The following is a 25,078-nucleotide window of genomic DNA, read 5'->3' on the forward strand; positions in this document are numbered from 1 at the left end:
ACAAAACCCCTAAGTTCTGAAACACTCTTAAAATTATAAAGGCATCTTCTTTAGAGAAAGACTAATATCTACTTTCCCCGAAATGGCAACCTTTTCAGGCTGCTTCTTTGTTTCTTTCTATTCTGTGCAGAAATTGTTGTCAGGTAAGGAATTGCCAAGAAGTAAAGTGACACTACAGTTGTTGTCCGTCAGAACAGAAATAAGAAGAAATACTGTCTGGAAAGCAAGCTAATTTTTTTTGAATTATAGTTTACAGTATTGTGTCCATTTCTGGAGTACAGCATAATAGTCTAATCATACATATACATACATATATTTGTTTTCATATTCTTTTTCACTATGGATTACTATAAGATATCGAATATAGTTCCCTGTGCCATACAGAAGAAACCTGTTTATCTGTTTTATATATAGTAGTTAATATTTGCAAATTTTGAACTCCAAATTTGTCCCTTCCCACTCCCTCTCCCCTCTAGTAACCATAAGTTTGCTTTCTATATCTGTGAGTCTGTTTCTGGTTTGTAAATAAGTTCATTTGTGTCATTTTTTTTTTACCAAAACCTTCTCATTGCACCTGTCCTATTATTTGTTGCGCATAGCCTTTCTAACTGAAAAATAATAAAGAAAACTTGGAGAGGTTATTAGTTCAGCAAAACATACATACAATAAATACTCCATGGGTAAAGAGAAAACTGTGATTCACCCTGCAAAAATAAGTTTAAAAAGAAACTGAAGTGTTTTATATCCTGACCAATTATACTCCTCTTACAGCATTGTATTTCTTTAAGAACACAAAGCAAATCCCAAGTTGAGTCCAAAGTCTAGAAGTGTTGCAAGGTGACACGCATTACAAAACCATCACTTTGAAACATTCCTTTTGCTCATGGTGCACTTTGCATTAAGTTAAGGTAGATATATAAAAATAGAATTGAAAACCTAGGAAAGTTTTCCTCATGGTTGGAGGTTAAGTAGCTTTTCTTTTATAAGATTAAATTCAACACCTTATAAGTATTAAGCAGAAGCAATGTCATTAGCTAGCTTATAACTCACTTTGGGTCACTTCTGTTTTTACCAGAGAAAGTAGCCTTTTTCACTTTCTAAACTCATAGAAGTAAAAAAGTGGCACTCTGTTTTAAATGTCAGAGCATAAAATGCTTTCCAAAGTTGAAAAGTAAATTCAAAGGGAGATCAAACATATTAGTATCAGAAAGTCACACAGTATCACTAAATTTTTCTTTGTCTGTCCAATACAGATATTATTCAAGTGAAATACAGACATAGATTTTTTGATAAATCTTTCAAAAAATAAAGCAAGAAATTTGAACTACTGGCTAATCAGATTAACATATACTTTTTTTTACATTATATGAAAAAAATGTTAATAGAAAGGAAACTTGAAGTATCATTTTGCCATTGTTATTGGGCGCCATTAAAAAATGTGGCATATAAAACAAATGATGAAAGACTGCCTCTAACAGACATTAAAAAAAGAACTTCCAAATTTAAGTATGATTCTCTTAAGTCTCTCAACAGCCTACTGTTTTGATAAATTTTGGAGGAAAAAAGGAGGTGGGGAGGGTCAAACAATTGAAGCTACTATAAAAAAATAACCAGAAGATTAAATTTTAAAAGATTAATTTTTCACAAATACCCCAAAAGTCTTACTTATCAATTCCATGACTGCATCAGTCTGTTGGCAGCTATTTAAAATCACCCTCAAAGTATTTTGTCTGTGAAAGTGCTAAGATTTAAAATATATGCAGGCAGAGTGAATAGAAACACAATTAAATATCCTTGATCACACTGAAGGTTTTCATGTGAAAGTCTGCAGGATTTGTTCTGTAGAATATAGGATATCATTGTTTCCTCTTATTCATAGTTGTAATTATATTTTTTTCTGATTCATTATATCAGACCTTTCTCTCATCTCTGCCACTTTACCTCAATACATTTTCTTGAATGTTTTTTTACAGTCTCTTAATGAATGAGTCTATTATATTATTATGATGATTATAATAACCATTATTACTATTCACTCATATGGCTATATATTTTAGGAAAGTATTATTACCACATGAATTATTTTTATGATCTTTTTATGGCAGCATAAATGCCACAGTGGTTTTCATTGTCATTGAAAATCTTATACAGAATTATTTCCACTTGTTAACACTAACCAACAAAAACTATTTGCATTCACTTAAAATTAGTAGCTTTAAAAATTTCTGTTCTACACGTTGCCAATTTAATTAAACCTACAGAATTCAAATTTACTTTATTATAAGAAGTTCCCCATGAGCATCTTACACTGTTGGTGGGAATCTAAATTGGTGCAGCCATTATGTAACACAGTATGGAGGTTCCCTGAAAAACTAAAAACAGAGTTACCATATGATCCAGCAATCCCACTCCTGGGCATATATCCAGAGAAAACGCTAACTTGAAAAGATACATGCACCTGTTTACAATAAGATACACAGCAGCCCTGTTTACAATAACCAAGACATGGAAGCAACCTAAACGTCCATTGACAGATGACTGGATAAAGAAGATGTAGTACATATATCCAATGGAATACTACTCAGCCACAAAAAAGAATGAAATAATGTCATTCGCAGTAACATGGATGGACCTAGAGATTATCATAGTAAGTGAAGTAAGTCAGACAAAGACAAATACCATATGATATCATTTATACATGGAATCTAAAATATGATACAAGTGAACTTATTTCCAAAACAGAAGTAGACTCACAGACATAGAAAACAAACTTATGGTTACAAAAGGGGAAAGGGGGTAAGTGAGAGAGGAATAAATTAGGAGTTTGGGATTAGCAGATACAAACTACTATATATAAAATAAACAACAAGGTCCTACTGTATAGCACAGGGGACTATATCCAATATTCTGTAATAAACCATAATGGAAAAGAATATGAAACAAATATACATATATATAACTGAATCACTTTGCTGTATACCACAAACTAGCACAACATTGTAAATCAACTATACTTCAATAAAAAATTTTTTTAATAAATAAAAAGTTCCCCATGTTTGCTATAATTTTTTCCAATGCATGGATTCAATCTAGGACACCTGCTCTCATAGGAGAAGTTTATTTTATCTAGACGAGCATTGAAAACTTTTCTTAAAGGAGGTAAAGGAGGCTTATTGGGAATAGTAGATGCAATACATATGTACAAGGGTTTCAGAGTGTCATTGACAGAAAACAGTTGAGAGTTATTTTAGTAGAAATTCAGTCACTAGTCTTTTGTCATTATGACCTCTAATAAATACAAATCAGAGCATTTTTAATTAATGCTAATAACGACAATTCATTGATAATTTATACCCCTTAACTCTACGTACTGCATTACAAACTAAATTAAGTTGATTGAAATTACAAAATCCCAGTCTCCTGGGATCCTACTGCCTTGGAATTATGCATAGTTCACATATCATGAGGCATCAATCTACTTGCATCAACATGGGTATAAGGCAGTTTTTGTTATGAAATACATTAAAACTTCAGACAAGAAATGCTCATTAGGTCTTGCTAATAACAAATCCTCCAGTGTGCATTAATATAGTGAGAATATTTGGGATATGTCCAAAATTCAAAAACATGTCATGATTCTAAACCCTGTGCAAAGACTTAAGAAAAACTAACATTGCTATGATTGCACTGCCCCCTAGGGTTAAAATAATGTGTTTACACTGAAATTCATTTGCCTTTTTCAGATCAGCATTTTCATGACCCATTTGTCCAACTATGGAAATGACCGACTGGGATTGTATACCTTTGTGAATCTGGCCAACTTCGTGCAGAGCTGGACCAACTTGCGACTTCAGACTCTGCCTCCAGTGCAGCTGGCTCACAAATATTTTGAGCTCTTTCCTGATCAAAAAGACCCTCTCTGGCAGGTAGGATTGGGTCAATAATTTCTATACTTAATTAATCCCACAGACATATCTTGGAGTTCTATGAGGTTATCCAAATATGAAAAGTGAAGGCATCTGGGAGGGGAAAATAATGTACATTTTGAAAATGTTAGTAGATTTGAGAAACTTCATAGTGGGCCAAATTCTCTGTGCGCATGCCCATTAGAAATTATGGAATTCTGAAAGCTCAGTGAGGGATTCAGTGGATGCAATGTCTTCAGTCAGGAGTGAGGAATCAATTTGCAGATTGCAATAGGCTAAAACAGCAGAAGATGGTTTCGGAGTGTGTTAGGCAGGTTACCAGCTTGTTAGCCTTGAGCATATTCCATACCAATGACTAAATGATGTTAGAATGGTAGGTGAGATGAGTTCAGAACTGAGAACTGCCTCTGAACTAGAGGGCACGTCAGCAGCTGCAGAATATAGGCAGCTTTCAAAAGTATTGGTCAGGAATTACTTTGGACATGGGGAAGACGCTTAGTGGCAAAAGCATTGAGCTTCTTAAGTGAAAATGTCACATAAATATGGCATATTCAGACTGCTCTAGGCATAACCCAGATTTCAAAACTTATACTCTCATGTGTCCTAGAATTGCAAAAACATACTTTGAGCTTAAACTGCCCACTCCTGGACCTGGAGAAAGTAATCATCTTAGCGCCTAACCACATCATGCTTATTGTGTGTCAGACTGGGTTCTTTACATATGTTAATTCATTTAATCCTCACATCTACCCTATATGGTAGATATAGTTATTATCCCCATTTTACAGGTGAAGAACCTGGGGTACAGAAAGACTGAGACACTGAAGCAAGGTCACACAGCTACTATATGACAGAGTGGGAACGAGTTTCAGGCCACCTGGCTCCAAAGAATGTTACTGACAGAGCTGATGGAATAATAATAACAATCTTCAGAAGTAGAAATCAGTAAATTCACAGATTGAACTTGCAGTAAGCTCAGCACTAACATTCTCTTCATTTAGTTTGACCTTGAGCTTATCACCTCCTGGACACAAACAGATAACCCCCAAAAGAAACATAACTACACATTTTAGTAGGTTAAAGTTGGTGATTACAGAATTATCATTGCATATTATTTTGCAGTTAAGATTAAAAAAGACATATTTTTTATCTTAAACATGATGAAACATCACAAAATGTTAGCCCCTGGAAAGACATGCAACTTCCCTGCTAATTTAATCCCTTATATTTAAACTGAAATCATTATTATTTTAGGTGAAACCACTTTTTTCCTAGAACAACAGTCAAAAAGAATACCCTCACTTTAGCCTCATACTAAATAAGCAAGTTTGTTTAACTGCTCAAATTTACAGTAATAATTGAATAGAAATAGAGTGTTGTCCTATTTGCCTATTCCTGAAATAGTTTTAAGGGTGCTGTTAATTCTTTACATAATATGTACGTTGTAGTTAAAGTTAAGGACATTCTAGATACATCCTGCACAGTAAGTTTGGTTTAAGTACCATAGACCAAAAGCAGATTTCCCTAACGTAGTAATTCACTCTCATTTTACCCTTTTGTTCTAATTTACTGCTTTTTGGCATCAGAGTCTGTAATGTTATAGTTTTACACATACATTTACTGATCTTTGAAGGCAGCTGAAAGGAATCTACTATCTCTTTAAATAGTATTATTACTGTGAGATCCATATCCCTTTGAAGCACAGCAGGAAAGCTTAAACAGAGTTACTTAGAATAAAAATTTGACACCTTATATTTCACTTACTTACTGAATGCTGAGAGTGTATCTTCTTTTATGTTAGCGGGAAGCACAGTCTCTGCCCAACGCTCACTGTTTTAAAACAGATACCACACACACACACACACACACAAAATTAAGACACAGACATGCCAACTGCAGAAAATATATTAAACCCTCAGTGCTGTGAGGCTGTTAACCCATAATGGAAATGTCACCCCTCCCCCACTGCCTCAGTAGACACTCAGCTTCAGGATGGAAAAGAGTTATTTGAAATCTTCCATGAAGCCACTTCAAGGCTTGCATTTAAAAGAAGGAGCCACATACCCTTGTTTCCTTGGATCGTTTTTCAAGGACAGAAGATGAAACACTCTAGTACACAATGGGCACTCACAAAAAATACATCTCTGCATTCTTCTCCTGTTTAGAATCCCTGTGATGACAAACGCCACAGAGACATTTGGTCTAAAGAAAAAACCTGCGATCGCTTACCAAAATTCTTGGTAATAGGACCCCAGAAAACTGGTGAGAACTTTTTATGTTATGATTAACCAAACAGTGTAAAAATCTTGATGACTGGACAATGAGTTCTTGTCACAATGACATCTCAAACTTCCTATAAACATTGATGAATGTGTAACACATTTTATTCTCTAATATAATCTTCATTGAGCTCAATAATGTGCTTAAAGGCTTGCCAAAGTTTTCAAGTAGAAAGGATAAAAATAGATGTCACACAGTTTGAATATCCAGCAGTCAATTTGGTGGCAAATATTATTTTTTCCCCAAAGATCTTAATTGAAAAGTGTTGTTATTAACATTTCTAAAATCAAAACTAATCATGTGTTTGGAGAGTGACTGGCAAGATTTCATCAAAAGTCAAGATGGAGACATAATAAATACCTCTGACTCGTCCAGAACTTTAGCCTCTTTCTAGCATTTTCCTGATATGGTTTATTTCTAAACTATTTCTTGCAGGGATGACTATTTTCTAGAAGTCTGTAAAGGTTGTTTGACAAGCAGAATTCCCAGACATAAACAAAACTTTGCACTAAGAAAGGTATTTATCCATCCCCAGGAGAAATCTTTTACACATTTTCTTAAACTAGTGTGCAATTTTTTCCCCATAAACTTCTTGTTTCTGTAAGAATCAGTATTAAAATGAAGCCCAGCAGAAGCTTTAAAATGCCAGGCATTCATGCTGTAGCCCGCATGGTAAATTATTTGGGGCTCTCCATTTCTAGCTTCACAGAAAACAGTCATTTCACCACATCCCTTCCAAAGGGGAATACACTCCCTTTCCTCATTTCTTTAGACATAATTGGGGAGAATTCTATGTAACACAGACAGTAAGTTTAGCCAGTTCATTTTCATAGTCCCATTTACAAATATCAATCTGAAAACAATAATAAACATGGCAAACACTTTTCTTGTCCTTATTTCACTTGTCCTTATTTATTTAAAGTCAAGGAGCAACTAGAAAAACATTTAAACTGAAGTCTCCTCTGTGAACTCCCACTGTCATCACATTGCTCTGTCGTTAATGAGCATCTTCTCTGAAGCTTGGCATGTCAAGTTTGCTACAGAAAGCCCTGCAGGATAGGCTTCCTCTGGTGTTGCGCCAGATATGCAGATATGTTAATATCACGGTTGGATGGCAGAATTAGTACTTGTCATCTGAAACTCAACTGGGTTTCCAAATGTTTGTTCCAATTTGTATATGATGTTTACCTTTGGAAGGGAATTTTTACCTCCTTTTTATAGAAACTGAATTTTTCCCCAGTTTTCTAGAGGTATAATTTACATGCAATGAAATTCATTCATTTTAAATGCACAGCTTGATGAATTTTGGAAATTGTACACAGTGGTGTAACCACTACAATACTCAAGGTTTAAAACACTTTTGTCTCCCTAAAAAGTTTCTCCATGTCTTTTTCCAATAAATTCCCCACCCCAATCTCAGTCACAGACAACTTTCTGCTACTATAGTTCTGCCTTTTCTAGAATTTCACATATACGGAAGCATGAAGTGTGTAATCTTTTGTGTTTGATTTCTCTCACTTAGCATAATGCTTTTGAGATTCATCTATATTGTTGTACATATTGATATTTTATGAGATTATTTTTAAATAGACAAAAATATCTTCTTATATCAGTTCCATAAAAATTAAAGAGCTTCATTTTTAACTTTAGTTTTGCCAAAAGTATTTTTCTGAATAATGTTGCATAGATGTATAATCATCTGGATATCCAAATTTTTCACTGTTGAAATTAACAGAAATATAAAAACTCAAGCATTTTTTTGAATGTGTTTGTCTATGATTATGTAGTTGAGACACACACACAGGACAGTTTATTCAGACCCAAGAATATGTGTAGGTAAAGACAGAATTCAGAAACCACAACTTAATTTTTTTTCACAGCTTAATTTTTTGACCACTGATAATTTACAGTATACCTTTTACTGATTATGCAAATGATTAGATCATATTCATTTTCCATTTGTCTTATTAATGTTCATCATGCTATTAAAAGAGCAAACAACATAATCTAAGACAGTTCTTAAAAATAAAATTCAGAAAAGAATGTTATCAGTAGATCTAAGAAAGGAATTTATCTCCTTTTCTCTCACTGTAATAGCTATTCTATCTTTACAAACAATATTCTTTTCCATTTTTAAAATGCATTACTGAATTTCATCTCATTAAAATTGTAATTTTAAAAAATACCTCACTAATATTCAGATATGGAGCTATTTAGATCCTTTCACATAGATTATCTCACTTGACCCTAGAAAAACACTGATAGCTAAGTATTTTCTTCCCCATTACACAAATAAGAAAACTAAGACTCAGGTTAGATACTTTTCGTTCAAGTTCACACAACTGGTAAGTGCTAGAAATAAAACCCCTGATCCTAGAAGTTACCTGACTCTAAAGATCATGCTCTAGAAAGCTTTATTGTACTATGGATTTTAAGTAATGGAACATTTTTGTTTCCCAGTAAGTTTTGGATTTTGTCCCACATTTCTGCTAAGTCAAGGATTCTCAAACTGTGCTAAATCAGAAACTCTGGGATAGGGCCCAGTTCTCTGTATTAACAGCCCTCCAGGTGAACCTGATCCATGCTAAAGTTTGAGAACCACTGTTTTAAGTCAAGCTTGTGAAGAACATTTTACTTCTTTATCGTGGATTGCTATGTTTCATTCCCTATAATTATCCATGATCATAGATAGAATGTTCATTGTTTGGCTCAGATATAATCTAGGAACACTGCCTCTTCCACCTCATTGTTTTAGACGATACTGCTGTTGACGGAGTTATTTTAACAATTTTTTGTTGTTGTATTGATACGGTAGATATAAGTACAGAACTAAACAAAGCTTATCAGACTGATGAGAAAATTTAAAATTTGGTACAGATAGCAGCAAAATACTAAAACTAAGCAAAGTTAGAACAGTAATTTCTCCAAGTGAGAGATCTATTATAAGGCCATTGCTAGCTGTTGACCTGGAAGGCAATTAACACGTCCTGCTCCACCAGATTGTATAAGAATGTAAATCACGTTAAAGTAGAGAAGTGGAAACAGAGGGTATATTTCTCCCTCAGGGATACTGAATACATAGAGTAGAAATTTTTTATTATGATCTTATAAACACAGTTACAGTTGCAAGCATCTGGTTAAGCACCTAAACTCAGACTGCCTTAATCTCTCCTGTAGCAATATGACTAAGTTACAACCTTTTGCTTGTAATTTAGGCTCTAAAACACTAATTTAACAATTTAATACATTGCTCACTTTAAAAAAAATCACACCCTTGTTCTCCAATTAGTCACAAATCTATATGGGTACCTGTGATATGCCATTCTGTTTCCAAAAATGCAAATTTTGTTAATTATGTCACTAAAAAAGGGCACCAATTTTTTTTCAAATTTATCAATTTAAACAATTTTGACACTACTTTTTATAGGTATGTAAGTATATTCACAGTTAAACTTGCTGAAAGTTTAAATTCTGTCTCAAATTCAACAAGCTTAGTATTGTATAGCACAGAAAACTATAGTCAATATCTTGCAGTAACCTATAATGAAAAAGATTATGAAAATGAATATACGTATGTATGTCTATGACTGAACTATTATGCTATATCCCAGAAACTGCCACAACACTGTAAACTGACTATACGTCAATGTAAAAAATAAATAAATACAACAAATGAAAATGAAAAAAAATGTTAATAAGCTTTCATAGGCCTAGGAAGAACTTCATAGGGGAACCCAAGTATTAATTTGATAATATAATCTTATATTAAATAATGATAGCTTTCATTTATATGATGCTTTATTAATATCAAAATATATTTAAGTACAGTATGTCTCTTCGTCCTCAGAGAAAGCCTAGGAAATAAGCACAGCAGGTGATTTTCCACTAATAAGCCAAGACAGAAAAGCTAAAAGCTAAAGTCACAGACCAAGTCAGTGACTGAGCTGAGGTCCAAAGCAGTCCTCCCAGTTCCTGCAACAGGCCTCTTTTCACATCACACTATCCCTGTATTTTAGAATTCACTTCTTTTAAATGCTGGTTATCTATTCAATTTAATTCAAGGGGTACTTATATGTATCTGTTTGGATCATTGTAATATTTAGCTTATTAATGACTTTGAAATGCTAATAGTAGGACACTGTGTTTTCATTTAATTAATCTCCAAACCTCTGTTGTCTTTTCAGGAACCACTGCTTTGTATTTGTTCCTGGTTATGCATCCTTCCATCCTTAGTAACTCCCCCAGCCCAAAAACCTTTGAGGAGGTACAGTTCTTTAATAGAAATAACTACCACAGGGGGATTGATTGGTAAGATGGGTTATTAGTATAAATCTAAAAGTATATGTACTGTGCACAGTATAAAATTAGCGCTAATATTTAATATAAGCATACAAGTTTGTAGCCACAAATAAGCGTTATCCTCTGCACCTCGAAAACTGATGGAATAACATGAAGGAGCACAAAAATTATTCATAACAAACTTTTCTCAGTTTATGAAGGGACTTGTCGCCTCAAAAGACTTACATGGAATTTCAATTTGCATTAATTATCTTTGATGGTAATCACAGATATAAAGTCAGAGAAATACCTAATACCTAGGAATTTCATTCCTCTCTACTCTTAAGAAAGCACTTTCATAGCTTTCTGTTCTTGTGCCCTTTGCATTAAAGTGATGCTACAATTCACATACAGAATTGTCTACTTTGCTTTGGTACAAAAGGTCAATAAACAGAACTAGACATATGTAGGTATTTCATGAGTAGTAGAAGCTATCAAAAAGCTATCAACACTATACAAAATTTAATTTTTGGCCTTGAAATTAGAAATACATCAACCATCTTAGGAGAAGAGTTAAATTAAAATTAAAAGTTAAAATGTCAAATATACACAAAACATATTAATACAGTAGGAAGAGGTGTGGCAAACAAACATGTTAGTCATAAATGTACCTAGAAGTCTTTCTGTTAAGGTATAAATTCTGGGCAGAAAGTGGTATAAAAGAGTAAATTCTTATAATAATTCTAGAGTATGAGCATAAACATTTTGCATGTAGTTTAGCAGAAAGGTGTTCTATATTAGCCCCTCTTGTCAAATTGTATGATCTCTATTTTATACATATCAACCCCTTCAAGGTTTGCTTGTCAGTAGTCCAAATGCAAAGCTAAAGAAGTGGATTGAGTATAATCTGAGTACCTACTAGGATTTACGTACATTTTAATTGTTATGTATTTCCGCGCCAGTTTTTCAGGACAGTGCTTGACACTGATTAATTGGGTGGTGTTAAGCAACAGCTGTGAGAACCAAGAAACCATCAACTGCTTCAGCTGCTGTTTGCCCACTGACTCAAATATATATGCTTGTATATAGTAGAATAAAATGACGTTAACATCAGGACTAAAGGGGGTGATTAAAACCTGCTTTAGAAGTGGAGAGGAATGCAATGCTACTTGGATTCCCTAGGACTTAAGAATATCTCTGAGAATATTCAATTTTTTTTAAAAAGCTGTTCATAAGCCAGTGTATAGGCACTGTAACAGGAACAAAAAGTCCTTTAAGCAGTTTACAAAGAAATGGCATAAGTACGTTGAAAGCAAAGGAGCAATGAAAGATTTTAATTACAAATCAGTAAAAACATCCCAACTGCAAATACTTTTGATTGACAAATTATATGTTTAATAAAAGGCAATTAACACGAATAACAAGTAATAGTAACTGCAAATGTCAGTCTATTAGCAATAACTACAGCTTTGCTCTCAAGGACATCAAATGTATCCACTGTCCTCTGGCTGGCCTTGCCTCTCTATGAAGCATCAGCCCCTCAGCAGTCCCTTTAGGACCACAGAGCCACAGGGTTGGATATTACGTGTCTCTGTGTATCAGGGCCACTTACAGAATTAGCCTAGGCACAGTTAATCTGGAGACAAGGATCTGTTCTTGGAGAATGGGGTAGAATCAGGGCTGCCTTAACTAACAGGCAGCTTAAACACAGGGTTAGGGCACCAGCAAAGCAGGGCAAATGAAAATGAGAAAACTCCATCTTAGATAAAATAGCTAAGATTTGTGATCAGGATTCCTAAGAAAATGTTTGTTTGATGTGAACAGTTAAATTTTCTATTTTTACAGTTTGGTATTATTTTTTATAATTACATGGGGATGCAGTGGCAGGTTGGAGGGATATATAGAGAGCCATCAAATCCTGTTAACATTTAGGACCTCTAAACATCTTAATCCGGCTTTGAGTAAAATCACTTGGAAATACAGGGTCAACCTAAGAAATAAATAAGTGTGGAATGTTACAAAAATCACATCTTTCAGTTAAAAAAAAAAATGCTGAGGTACTATGGGAGTAGCAAATGAGGCAGGCATTTAGTTTTGACACCCAAAATTTTAAACCACTCTGGTTTGCTCACCAGTTCTTTGAGCAACCTGAATTCATATTCTCCAAATGTGGACCCATTTCCGCCCTGAAGATAGGAAGCTGAACTCTTTTTATTTTCTTATTTATTCATCAGACATTTTTCAAGAGTCTATAAGTACCAGCCACTATACTAGAAAAACATGAGCACACAAGCAGACAAGAACTGGACCCTGCTTTCTCTGTGAGCCTCTGGCCCAGGGGAAAACCAATACATTATAGGTCCAAGATCCAGAAATGCATGATGTTTTCAAGGCCTAAAGTATTGTAGATATTGAGGACTACTGGGAACAGTTTTTTAAAATTAAAAGTTAACTGAATTCAGTACCTTCTGCCCTTCTTTTGTGATTTTTGGAGCCTCTCTCAGAATAAGCAAGATTGAGACAAGCCTGTACCAAGTAAGATACCACCAGACATTTGGTATGACCTTAGCACCCCTGGAACCAGTGTGGGCATCTAAAAAGTATCCTAATATTTGGCACTTTCTACAAATAGAATATACACCAGAACAGACAGCAGATCAAACTTTGCAAAAATTTTTGTCCATGTCTTTACCCCAAAAGAAAAGGACTCCAGAATGACATATCACCAATAAAGCAATTTCCAGAAAACATAAAAGGATTTCTGTACTGCCCTGAGTTTCAAGATATCACTTTGTTGTACCAGTCAAACTCTGTAATATGACAACTGGAATCCTACTAGAAGCTTTACTATGTGACTGAAAGAAAACAGCACACTGCAAAAAGAAGTCATCACATAAATGTTAATGACTCTCATTCAGTAATTATTGAACTACCTTATCTTCGTAGCCCAAAATCTTAGTGGCTTATGAATTGAAGAGGGTGTGGGTGGAGGGTGAGGCCATTATCATAAAATGTAAGGAATATCGAAGTTAAATTTGCATGTTCTCTCTAATAAGGCCCCTTTTCCTCTGAAAGATTTTCCTTGGTGCTTCAGAAATACCTATTATCATATGCTGAATTCATTTATATTTGACATTTTACACAAATAGAATATTATATAAAATCTATTATGTCCTACATTTCTGAGCTTGAGGCCACAGGTATTCCTGTGTTCACTCTGCTGGTGATTTAAATTCTGACCTCAGTTAAGGATACAGGAACTGACCTTGGAAATTTTGATAGGATTTTCATCTGGAAATATGTACATACTTTTTAAAATTTATAATTATTCTAAAGGATATAAATGGCTATACATGGAAAAAATTAACCAAATAGGCAGTGTTTATATCAGATCTGGTCTGTACTTTGGTACTTTATAGTTGAATGTAGCAGTAGCATAATACATTAGTAGGAATGAAATTATTTTACTTATGATGAATTTAAAAAAAATGTTTTGTCTAAGTTCTTTTAAAATGCCTTTGAACTGTACATATCATTTGTTTTGATCAAGTTTTCTTTTTGGTTGAGCACTCATATTTTTCTCTGTAAAACAGTTCTGTATTTAGATCCATTTTATACAGCTAGACTGATTATTGTTGCAGTTTGATCATTCTGCATGTACATTTTCGTTCTCATACCTTTCTTCCTGATATTAAGCAGAAAAAAAAATGTATTTAGGAAAGCATTTTCAAAATACATTGTTAGTGTTCCTGTATATTTTTTCCTTGCTAATTATGTGGGACAAATGCCTTAAAGAAAAAGGCTTTTGTTTAGGAAACAAATGAATTTGTTTGTGGGACACCTTTAACATCTTCAGTTACCAGAGTATGAATATAAACCAGAGTCTTATTTTGAGAAATATTCCTTTTCTAGGTATATGGATTTCTTCCCTGTCCCATCTAATGTTACTACTGACTTTCTGTTCGAGAAGAGTGCCAATTACTTCCACTCAGAGGAAGCTCCTAAAAGAGCAGCTTCTCTGGTCCCCAAAGCCAAGATCATCACCATTCTCATTGACCCATCAGACCGAGCATATTCCTGGTACCAGGTAAGGAAAATACAGACAGAATACAGCATGTAGAAGCGGAGTATGGAGAAGATGGTTTTCAGCAGTAGCCACCACCTTAGGATTTAATAAAAGAGAAGATTTGCTAGTTTATATCTGCAGAAACGTGAATAATTTTTTCTCTGTTTCTGTGGTGAAACTTACTCCTTAAGTTTTTATTAATTTTGCATTTAATAAATGCAATGAAGAAATTAAAATAGAGCAAACAAAATATTATATACTTGTACACATATCTGTGCTTCTGTACATCTGCATTTGAAAAGTAAAATGTAACCTAAAATTATTATTTTCATCTAATATGTGTATAATGCTGCTTTTATCATCTCAGTTGACAGATGAGGAATATAACTGATTCCCCAAAGCAGAAGTCACAGGTTTTTTTCTGAAAAGGACCAGAGAGTAAATATTTCAGGTTTCACAGGCCATGTGGTTTCAACTCTGCCATTTTATTGCAAAAGCAGCCATAGAAAATACTTAAATGAATGACTTTAGCTGTCTTCCAATGAAACTTTATTTATGAAAACAAACAGCAAGCCAAATTTAGCCCATGGGCCATAGATTGATGACCTTGAGTCTAAAAGAACTTAAATAACTGCTTGTACTCAAGAAATAACTTAATAGCAAAACTAAATATAAGAAAATATAGGAATTCTCTGAAAGAAGATGTGGTGTGTGTGCATGCACTCAAATACACACAATGGAATATTATTCAGCTGTAAAAAAGAATGAAATAATGCCATTTACAACAACATGGATGGACCTAGACATTATCATACTAAATGAAGTAAACTGGATGGAGAAAGACAAATATCATATGATAATCACTTATATGTGGAATCTGAAACAATGACACAAATGAACTTATTTACAGAACAGATACAGACTCACAGACATAAAAAACAAACTTATGGTTACCAAAAGGGAAACAAGGGGGAGGGATAAATTAGGCATATAAGATTAACAGATACACACCACCATATATAAAATAGATAAACAATAAGGATTTACTGTATAGCACAGGGAACTATATTTAATATCTTGTAACAGCTATAATGGAAAAGAATCTGAAAAAGAATAGATACAAAAAATAAATATATATATGAACTTGTCATACTGAAAGCCCACCCATTGTCCCCTGTTCTAAGCCTCTTTCTTATATACTCATTGCTGTTATATTTCTGATGTTGGTCAGAACCTAGCACAGAAACAATCACTTTGAAATAATTTAACAGACTCTAATCATAATACTTGTACATTAAATACATTTTTATTTTAATAAATCATTAAAAATAACATGAAAAAACTGTCCTAGTGATATTTTATTAATCATCAAATGGAAAAAGTTCAATAAAAAGCAGTCAGAATTAAATATAAGAACATAACAAAATTAACAGTCAGTGTCTTTAGTCTTTAGGATCCTTAATTATCATTCGTGTTTTGTAATTTAAAAACCACCTTCCTAATGTCCATGTGTTCATCCATTCATTCAATTATTTTAATGACCTCCTTGTGCAAAGTATTGTTCTAAGTGTGATTTGAAGGTAAATTAATAAATATGGATGCGGTGCTCAAGATTGCCTTCAGTCTAATTGGAGAAATATGTAAAAATAACCAGTGTATAAATCAGAAAGTATTAAGTGACAGACTTCTACAGAGTGATAAAGCCCACCCAATAAAGACCACCAGGGACACAAGTTAGGTATATTAACAGGCTGCAGCAGAGGAGCCTGAACACTAGAACTATTGGGCATTTCCTTAAAAAAGGGAAGGATTTGTAAGGGGGAAAATTTAGGTAAAATTAAATTGGAATATTTGATAGCGCAAGCAGGGCTGTGTGTCCAAGGGGTTATAGGGAGGTCAGGGCTGAAAAGCAGACGAAGGGTCCTATTTCCTTGGAAACTATAAAGTTAAGATAAATGCGGAATGTTATGTCCAAAAATCTCTTATCTGAAACTGCACAGGGGTTGCAAAAAAGGCTGCTTCTCTGTATCAAAGTGACCCACAGAGCTCTGATCCTCCAGGCAAGAGCAGGAGGTTCCATCCTCACTGATTTCAAACATCTCCATCCCTGACAGTCGATATTAGAGAATAAAGTTTCTCAGCATGGGGTCCTTTTGTTATTTAACAAAAGCAGTTTTTCCACAGAAACAGACTCACAGATATACAGAACAAACTCATGGTTACCAGGGAAGAAAGGGGATGGGAAGGCATAAACTGGGAATTTGGGATTTGCAGATACCAACTACTACATATAAAATAGATAAACAATGAGCTTTTTCTGTATAGCACATACAATGTCTATAGTCAATATCTGGTAGTAACCTATAATAAAAAAGAATATGAAAAGGAATATATGTATGTATATGCGTGACTGAAACATTATGCTATACACCAGAAATTCACACCATATTGTAAACTGATTATACTTAAAAAAAAATGTTTAAAAAAGAAAAAAACAGTTTCCCCAGGTTCACAAAAGAAAGAAGATTGTCAGGAAAGGTTTTGTGGCTGGGACAGAGTGGGAAAAGGTCATATAAAGCAAATGGGATCTTAGATAGGCATGTTGATAATACTCTGCATAACAGGGAATGAGACATCCCGGAAAGCCAAAATCACAATTCCACACTAATCAGTCATGCCAAACTCCTGGAGCCATCAAGTCAAAAATACAGCAAATTGCAAACTGACTGATTTGATCTTGCACCTTTTACCTTTTCCACTGGGTATCTGGAGAAAAGAGAAATAAGCCCTAATTGACTCAAAGAGAAAGAAGAAAATTGGAGTGTGGCAACCACTTAGCCTTGAAAAATTGAGAATTTGCTGAAAAAGGAATTTCAGGGCTGCAAGCTAACAAAATGTCCTAAATATTACAAATAAATCACTCCACAGTGGCAAAACGCAGGCCTTAACAAAGTTTAGTAGAGTTTGTAGTATAGTAATTTGAATCTCAATTGCGGCAAATTTGCTATTCAACTCAATGTGTTAAAAACATCCACAAACCCACCACTAAGCCTGAATATTTATTGGTCAATTTAGGGAAAAGGTGATTTCCTCAAACCCCTGGGCCTTAGCCTGAGCTATCATGAAACACTTTCCTATTTGGATTGCTGCTTTCTGCATTTTCTGTACAATAAGTGATTCTGATTCATCGTGAAGGTTACCATTAGGTAAAATAACCTTGGCTTTTAGATGCTAGGTAGTACCTGATAAAAGCTGTGGATTTCAGATAATGAACATGTCAGAGTTTTCAGTAGTTTCTCCATTTATATGGCTGATAGGGCTTTTCTAATCTAAAACTGCATTACCAGATGGAGCAAAACTGTCTGGCAGAACTGGTAGAGTGCTCTGTGCATTAAGGATATTCACTGGACATAACAAATGATTTCTTATGGGCCGAAAAGAGGGCATTAATGCAACTTTCAAAAGTTTACTTGCAGAATAAAATATATACACGAAGGAAATGACTCCGTAAAATTGGTGAAGGAATCCTTATCAGGAATTCCACCTCAACCAAATAGTTCTCAAAAATACATTCTCATCAGCGTCATAACTTTAAGTCCTGATGCTCCAAGCAAACATTTCCATCCTTTATTAATTGCAAAACAAGTAACTCTCCAGCAGAGAGGCACTCCTTCCTTTAGCTTTGTGACTTGTCACAGAGATTGGTTTTTAATTATTTATACCTAGGGTTCAAGTTAGTTTCATTATCCACCTTTTCATCATAGCATCAGCGATCACATGAAGACCCCGCAGCTCTGAAGTTCAGCTTCTACGAAGTGATCTCAGCCGGGCCCCGTGCACCCTCCGAGCTTAGAGCCTTGCAGAAGAGATGCTTGGTCCCAGGGTGGTATGCCAGCCACATCGAGAGATGGCTTGTTTATTTCCCTCCCTTTCAGGTATTGAGCAATAAGAATTTACATCATGTTACAATCTCATTAAGTTGATGACTTTGCCTCTAGGAGAGAGGAAATTTTTACTCAATAAAACATTACTAGCTTTTACTCTTTAGTTGTAAATGAGACCCTGGCAAAGAATATCGGCAGAGGTTAAAAAAAAAATAAAAAACTATCTAATTTTCTCTCTAGAAGTATTTCAGGATAATTCTCCCTGTCCTATTTTCTAGTGCATACCTTTCCTGATTGTAAAGAGATTCAGAAGCGTGATACTCCTGATTCTTATTCTGAGAATAAAGCTTGAGAATCTCTTAACAAGGCAAACACTGTTTTGCTTAATTAAGTGCCATTATTTCCCTTTGAACCACATTGCTGAATTTTTCATAAGTCCTCTGTTTTTTTTTTTGGCTTCCCTGCTTCCCTCTTTTGCCTAGATTACAAAATTAGCCCCTACATTGGATTGCATAAAGCAGTCCAGTCACATCAGTCATGGGGTATGCCTATGTGTCTAGAGCCATGCTATCCAAAGTGATACCATATATGCAACCATATATGGCTATTTAAATTTTTATTAAAATTATATAAAATTAAAAATTAAGTTCCTCAATCACATTAGCCCTATTTCAAATGCTCAGTAGTGACCTGTTAGTCACCACAGCTGGAGAACATGTCCATCATCGCAGAAAATTCTATTGAACGATGTTGGTATAAACTAAATAGAAATATTGGAGAAGAGGTATAAGCAAGAACTGCCTTCCAAGCTTTATGGTCCTCCATCCAGGCTCCTGGCATTTTATCTTGCTTAGTTCATCCCCTTTCTTCATCAGAGTAATAAGCAAATTCCTACTTTAAGTCTGTTGAGGAACTTACATTCCCTTTCAGGTTCTCTGAGAGTCTTATCTTTTACTCCAAATGGATTTTCAAAGCTTTCTAAAAACTTTACAGTGCTTCTCCTTTGAATGGAATCACAGAAAATGACAGTCCTCAGTCTCACTGTACCTGGTCTTATAACCTCTCGTTTCCTACAATGCTCCTTCCCGACTTGAATCTTTTTTTTGTCTCTTTTTAAACTTGGTTTCCGCTTGTGATTTTGTAGTCCCAATTCTTAAGTTCTCTTGGTACCTTCAAATGGCTTTTTTGTTTTCATTGTGTTTGCAGGACTCCTCAGACTACAAAACATGAGTGCATTTCATTAGTGTGATTTATTTTTTATTCCAGGTCATTAATGAGGATGGCCTGGTTATGTCTTAACAACAACGCATGTAAATCCCCTTGGTACAGTGTCTCTCATTGAATAAATTCAGAGTGCAGAATTTTTTTTATTGTACGGTGACATGTCTTTTTTCAATGTGCATTGTCTTTTTTTATTTCCTTGGTAATTTAGTTGCTAATTATCGATGGACAACAGCTAAGAACAGATCCTGCTACTGTGATGGATGAAGTCCAGAAGTTTCTAGGCGTTTCTCCTCATTATAATTACTCAGAAGCTTTAACGTAAGTTTATATTCTAATTAATTTATTGAAGTTTCAGCAAAGACCTGATTTTCAAGAAACTGTAGTTTGGTGATGCAACTGTTGAGTTAGCTGTTCCTTACCTCCTGATTATTTTCCAGTTGACCTTAACCACTTGGGAAAGAACATTTCAACAGTGTGGCAAAGAAATGTCCAAAATCCTCTATTGATTTCTAACTATGAAAGATTTCCCCTGGAAGGAAAGTAGAGGAACAAAACTGTTGTAACTCTTAAGACTACAACTAATCTTATAAGAGGCTACTTAAAATAAGTCTGAGTCTATTTAAAAGACAATACTGGGACGTCTTGGAAGTATAAAAGGGTGATTTATGAACTCCTCTCTCTTACGTGTAATTTTCAAAAACAATGTCATACAGCAAGAAATAGCCCAATAGATGACTGAATAGGCAGACACAAATGTGCTATGATTACTCTTACACATTCTTGCATTGTTTCCTTGTCTTTTCCCACTGTAGGTCTGACCTTGTCAGGCCTCAGCAGCTTCAGCTCCTGTTTGGTTTTCTTTCACTGGTTCCATCTAAATTTCCTAGGTAATCAACTCTCATCTGGGTGGGGACCAGGGTGAGGCAAGAGAGGCACTAGGATTTAAGCAGGCACTCCCTGTCAGGACTCTACAGATGCCTGAGAGTGGATGCCTCTCTTACCTCACCTTAATCCTCACTCTGGACTTGATCTGGCATTTTACATCAGACCTCCACCTTGCTTTGTCCATTTATAATGGTTGCCAATCAGTTACGAGGGTGCCTTTGTTCCTATTTCATATGCAACTGGAACAAGTTAACTGTTAGATCCTGAGTTGGATGAGCCGTGGGCCTGGCTCTCACTATAATATATATATATTTAATTTTAGAGTGATAGACTGAGCTTTAAAGAAACCAGGTAAGACTCTATTGTGGAATTCATCCATTGTGTTTCACAGTATAAAATGCAGTTCTATAGGTCAACTGATACCCTCTTTTCATCGCACTCTTTATGCTACAGCAGTTTAGAAAGTGAGAGGCAGGATTCCTTTCACCACCCCTTACAGTAAAAGATTGGCAGAAAAACATCAAATACTGCGTACATCTTGCACAAATCATATGTAGAGACATAAGAGAGACATTTTGATTTCAAGAACAAAGGAATAGTTGGTACTTGAGTTTTGAGCTTCCCTCCTAAGAGTCATTTACTTTGTTGTTACTATTAACCGTCTGACCTCTGTGTTTTCTGTCGTGTGAGTACTATCAGAGCTTTGTAGAGCTTAGTTGAAGTACTAACACAGACACCAGCCTCAGGTATTTAACTTTCAGCTTGACCTTAAAGAAAGCCGAGTGATTTTTGCTTCAATTCGCAATTCAAGTCCACTTTCTGCTTTGTATCTTTTTAAGGATCTCTTAGAAAAGAAAGCTTTTATTTTCTAAACAGTTTTCTATTTCAAGTTAGCTTATCTTTGGGTGGTCTTTTTTTTATAGAGTATCTAGCAAAGCACTGTATTTCAGGAAGAAGGAGTGGAGTATTCCAAAAAGACATAATCTCTTTTTCTTACGGAATGGTCCTTGACCTGCATGCTGTGGATTTGTCCCCTTCGCATCCATCTCAGCGGCAAGCTTTTTATTCACTGCCACTGCCAAGTTAAGGGAGTGTAAACTTAAGAGAAATTAGTATCAAAGCAACATACTATATACAAAGAACCGTGGGTCACTTTGCACCTGGGATGTACCTGGCTAAAATTACCCCTTATGTGATTGTCTAGCCTGGTTGGGGGCTCAGTGGGTGAAGCAGCAAGATAAGATGTGTGTAGTCTCTGAAACCACAGTATCTGGTCCCACAGGGCTGCCCAGTCACTCACCCTGCTGATAGAGATAATGTACTGCCATTCAGTTTCTTTTTATGCTTTCCTGTCAATCCGTTGGCCTGACACACCTTGTAAAAACCAGCAGTGTACCTGTTGTAGAATATTTGGAATTTCCTGTCATTGACTTAGGTCTAAATCCTCCTTCACCCATGCCCTTTGCAGTTACTCTGAATCCTGCCCTTAAAATTTAGTTACTCTCACTGAAGTAACTGTACAGGTAAATTGTTTCTGTGGTACGTCGGACGTGTTGGAGATGACTGGGTGCATTAAATGTATGTTCTCAGGAATGACATTTGTTGCTTCATATTTTTCCTACTAGTGATGAAAACTACCTCTTTGCTGCTTTAAAAAATTAAAGTCCTCTAAGAATATACTGAACTCCAAACAGATATGAATTCTCAACTAACCACATAAATCCAGTTCTTTGCACACAGTAGAATAAATGAATGAAACTAGGTCTGTGCAAAGGTTTGCCATGCAATCTTGGCATAAAAGAGTACTCCAATTTAAGAAATCTATAAACTTATTATCTTTAATACTAAAAAAGAAATCCAGTTTCAGAAGTATTTTCAAGAAAAACAGCAATAAATTTCCATTGTTAAGAGTGTTATTTATTCCTTTTCACAATCACTACAGAAAGTGTTCATACAGTCATGGGTAGTCTAAAATATCTTAAAATCACTTAGTGCCGTCATCAAGGATTTTAGAGGACATATTGAAGATGTAAAAAAAATCTGATTTTCTTGAGTGTGGTTGTGATCTGAAATAAGCAGTATAAGCTTTAAAATATATAAATGGGAACTTTCTCATTCAATTACGTAAATTTACATTTTATAATTCTTGTTCAATATAACCTTAATCTCTAAATTATAAATAGAATTGATAAACTGACATTACTTTAGCTTGCATGTTATGTATCATCAAGTGTTTCAAAACGGTCTAATCATTTAAGAAAAAAATAGGAAAAATAATGCTCAGCATAGAATTTCGCTAATTTGTATAAACTAAAATGAAAACTATAAACTTTTATTTTTCCCATGAATATATCCATTCACAATTATATCTAGTCATCAATGACCACTTCACAATTACAAATACTAGTTAGCTAAATACCTGAACCAGACATCTTTATTTCTCAGTGATTTAACCTCTTTATTAGCATGAATGAAACCAGACTGAGTTATATGAATTTTTAATAATAATTTACTATGAAAACTAATAAATGAACAGTAAGGATTTTAAGGCCAGGAGCTGAATGAAGATTGTGTCTTTATTTTGTTTTGTTCTGTGGATGGGGCTTAACTAAATCATAAAGAACTGAAGCTGCTTCACTTGTTTCTAGTATCACTTCCCCTGGCAACCAAATTAATATTCTAATCAATGGGAATTCTTTCCCATTTCAGATGAGTTTGAGTAAAATTGTGCCCAATTAAAACTTTTTTTAATAGCAAAAGCAGTACCCATTGTAGCGAAAATCTGTTGGGTCTCTAGACAACCTGTGAAACAGCAACTAGAAATGCTAAGCAATAAAAAAAATAATTTTTATTCCAATTTCTTACAAATTTGTTTTTAAAAGTGATTATAGCATTTCAAAATCAGTATACATTTATAAGTTCTAACTATTTCATATGTATTGCTTCATAACACTATGTAATAGGAATTATTTGCTCCTTTTCCAAAACCAGGGCACAGAAAACCTAAGCTCAAAGTCACTCAGCAAGTGAGGCAGGAGTCCTCTGAAGCCTACAGTGCCAATCTATTAGGCTCTTCATATTGGCACAAGACGTTAGAACTAGAGAAAAACAATATTGTGAATTTTTACTAATGAATAGTATAACAGAAAGTACTTCCTTTAAAAAACTGAAACCTTAAAATCAGCTTTTTAAGTTGTCTCAGACACTATTATAAAAAGAATCTATCTCCAGATACACTGTCAGTTTGCATTAATAAATATGTAATCATGGCACTATGCAAATTAAAATCACATTGAAATACCATTAGAATGGCTGTAATCCAAAAGACAATACCAAATGTTGGCAAGAATGTAAAGAAACTGGAAACCTCATATGTTACTGAAGGTAATGTATAATATATGGCCACTTTAGAAAAGCAGTTTTGCAGTTTCTTAAAAATTAAACAGAAGCATATAACTAATCCAATTCCATTCCTAGGAATCTACCCCCAAAGAAATGAAAATCTACGTCCACATAGACTTGTTCGCAGCAGCATTATTCATAATAGCCAAAACCTGGAACCAATCTGGTTAACAGATTTTTAAAAAATTGGCATATCCACACCTCAAAAAAAAAAAAGGAAATGTTCAGAAGAGATAAATTTTGAGAAAGAAAGCAGATGAGTGCTTGCCTAGGACTGGGGGTGACAATAGGGATTAACTTCAGTGGGCTCCAAGGAATTTTGGAGGGGGAGGTGGAAATGTTCTAAAACTGGAATGTTCTAAAACTACACAGCTATATAAATCTGCTACAGATCACTGAAATGTACACTTAAAATCTGTGTTATGATATGTAAATTATATCTCAAAAAAGCTGCTAAAATACAGAAAATAAACTTATGGTTACCAGTGGGGGAAGGAAGTGGGAAGGGATAAATTGGAGTTCGAGATCTGCAGATACTAACTACTATATATAAAACAGATAAACAGCAAGTTTCTACTGTAGCACAGGGAACTATATTCAATATCTTGTAGTAACCTATAATGAAAAAGAATATGAAAACGAATATATGTATATACATGCATGACTGAACTATTATGCTGTACACTAGAAATTGACACATTGTAAACTGACTATAGTTCAATTTTTCTAAAACAGCTGCTAAAAATAAAATATGTATCAGTAAAATGGTTCATTACATCATAAAATTCTGTTTATAGAGAGGGAACAGACTTTTAAAAACTTCTGTGCTTGTTCCATATTAGTAACACCTAAATAATGGTGTTTTGGCTTTGAAATTTACTTGCACTATTTGCAATTCAGTATTCTTTCACAGACATGTTATTTCAATTTAAAGATATTTCAAACATTCTTGAACTTTCTAAGTGTAATCTAAATGCTCCCTGGGATTCACCTTCCCAAGAGTAAAATTAAAGTCACATTTTCATTAACATAGAGATATTACCAGTTGGAGGCTGAATCATTGGAGAATCTTGATTGTCCCTGCCCATAAGTGTCTTCCAGTTATTTCTAGACGTCCCCAGGTGATATTCCAC

At 34.6% G+C, this 25,078-nt stretch overlaps 1 protein-coding gene across 1 annotated transcript in view; it reads left to right on the forward strand.

Annotated features, from left to right (window-relative positions):
* NDST3 (N-deacetylase and N-sulfotransferase 3) overlaps positions 1-25,078 on the forward strand; it is a 133,972-nt gene that overhangs the window by 97,856 nt on the left and 11,038 nt on the right. Inside the window, exons 6-11 of the mRNA XM_032462383.1 lie at positions 3,744-3,926; positions 6,092-6,188; positions 10,391-10,514; positions 14,397-14,571; positions 18,315-18,485; positions 19,867-19,976. Of these exons, the coding sequence (XP_032318274.1) occupies positions 3,744-3,926; positions 6,092-6,188; positions 10,391-10,514; positions 14,397-14,571; positions 18,315-18,485; positions 19,867-19,976 (860 nt within the window). The remainder of the gene's footprint in view (positions 1-3,743; positions 3,927-6,091; positions 6,189-10,390; positions 10,515-14,396; positions 14,572-18,314; positions 18,486-19,866; positions 19,977-25,078) is intronic.

This window comes from Camelus ferus, chromosome 2 (assembly GCF_009834535.1).
Source record: "Camelus ferus isolate YT-003-E chromosome 2, BCGSAC_Cfer_1.0, whole genome shotgun sequence".
NCBI classification, from domain to species: domain Eukaryota; kingdom Metazoa; phylum Chordata; class Mammalia; order Artiodactyla; family Camelidae; genus Camelus; species Camelus ferus.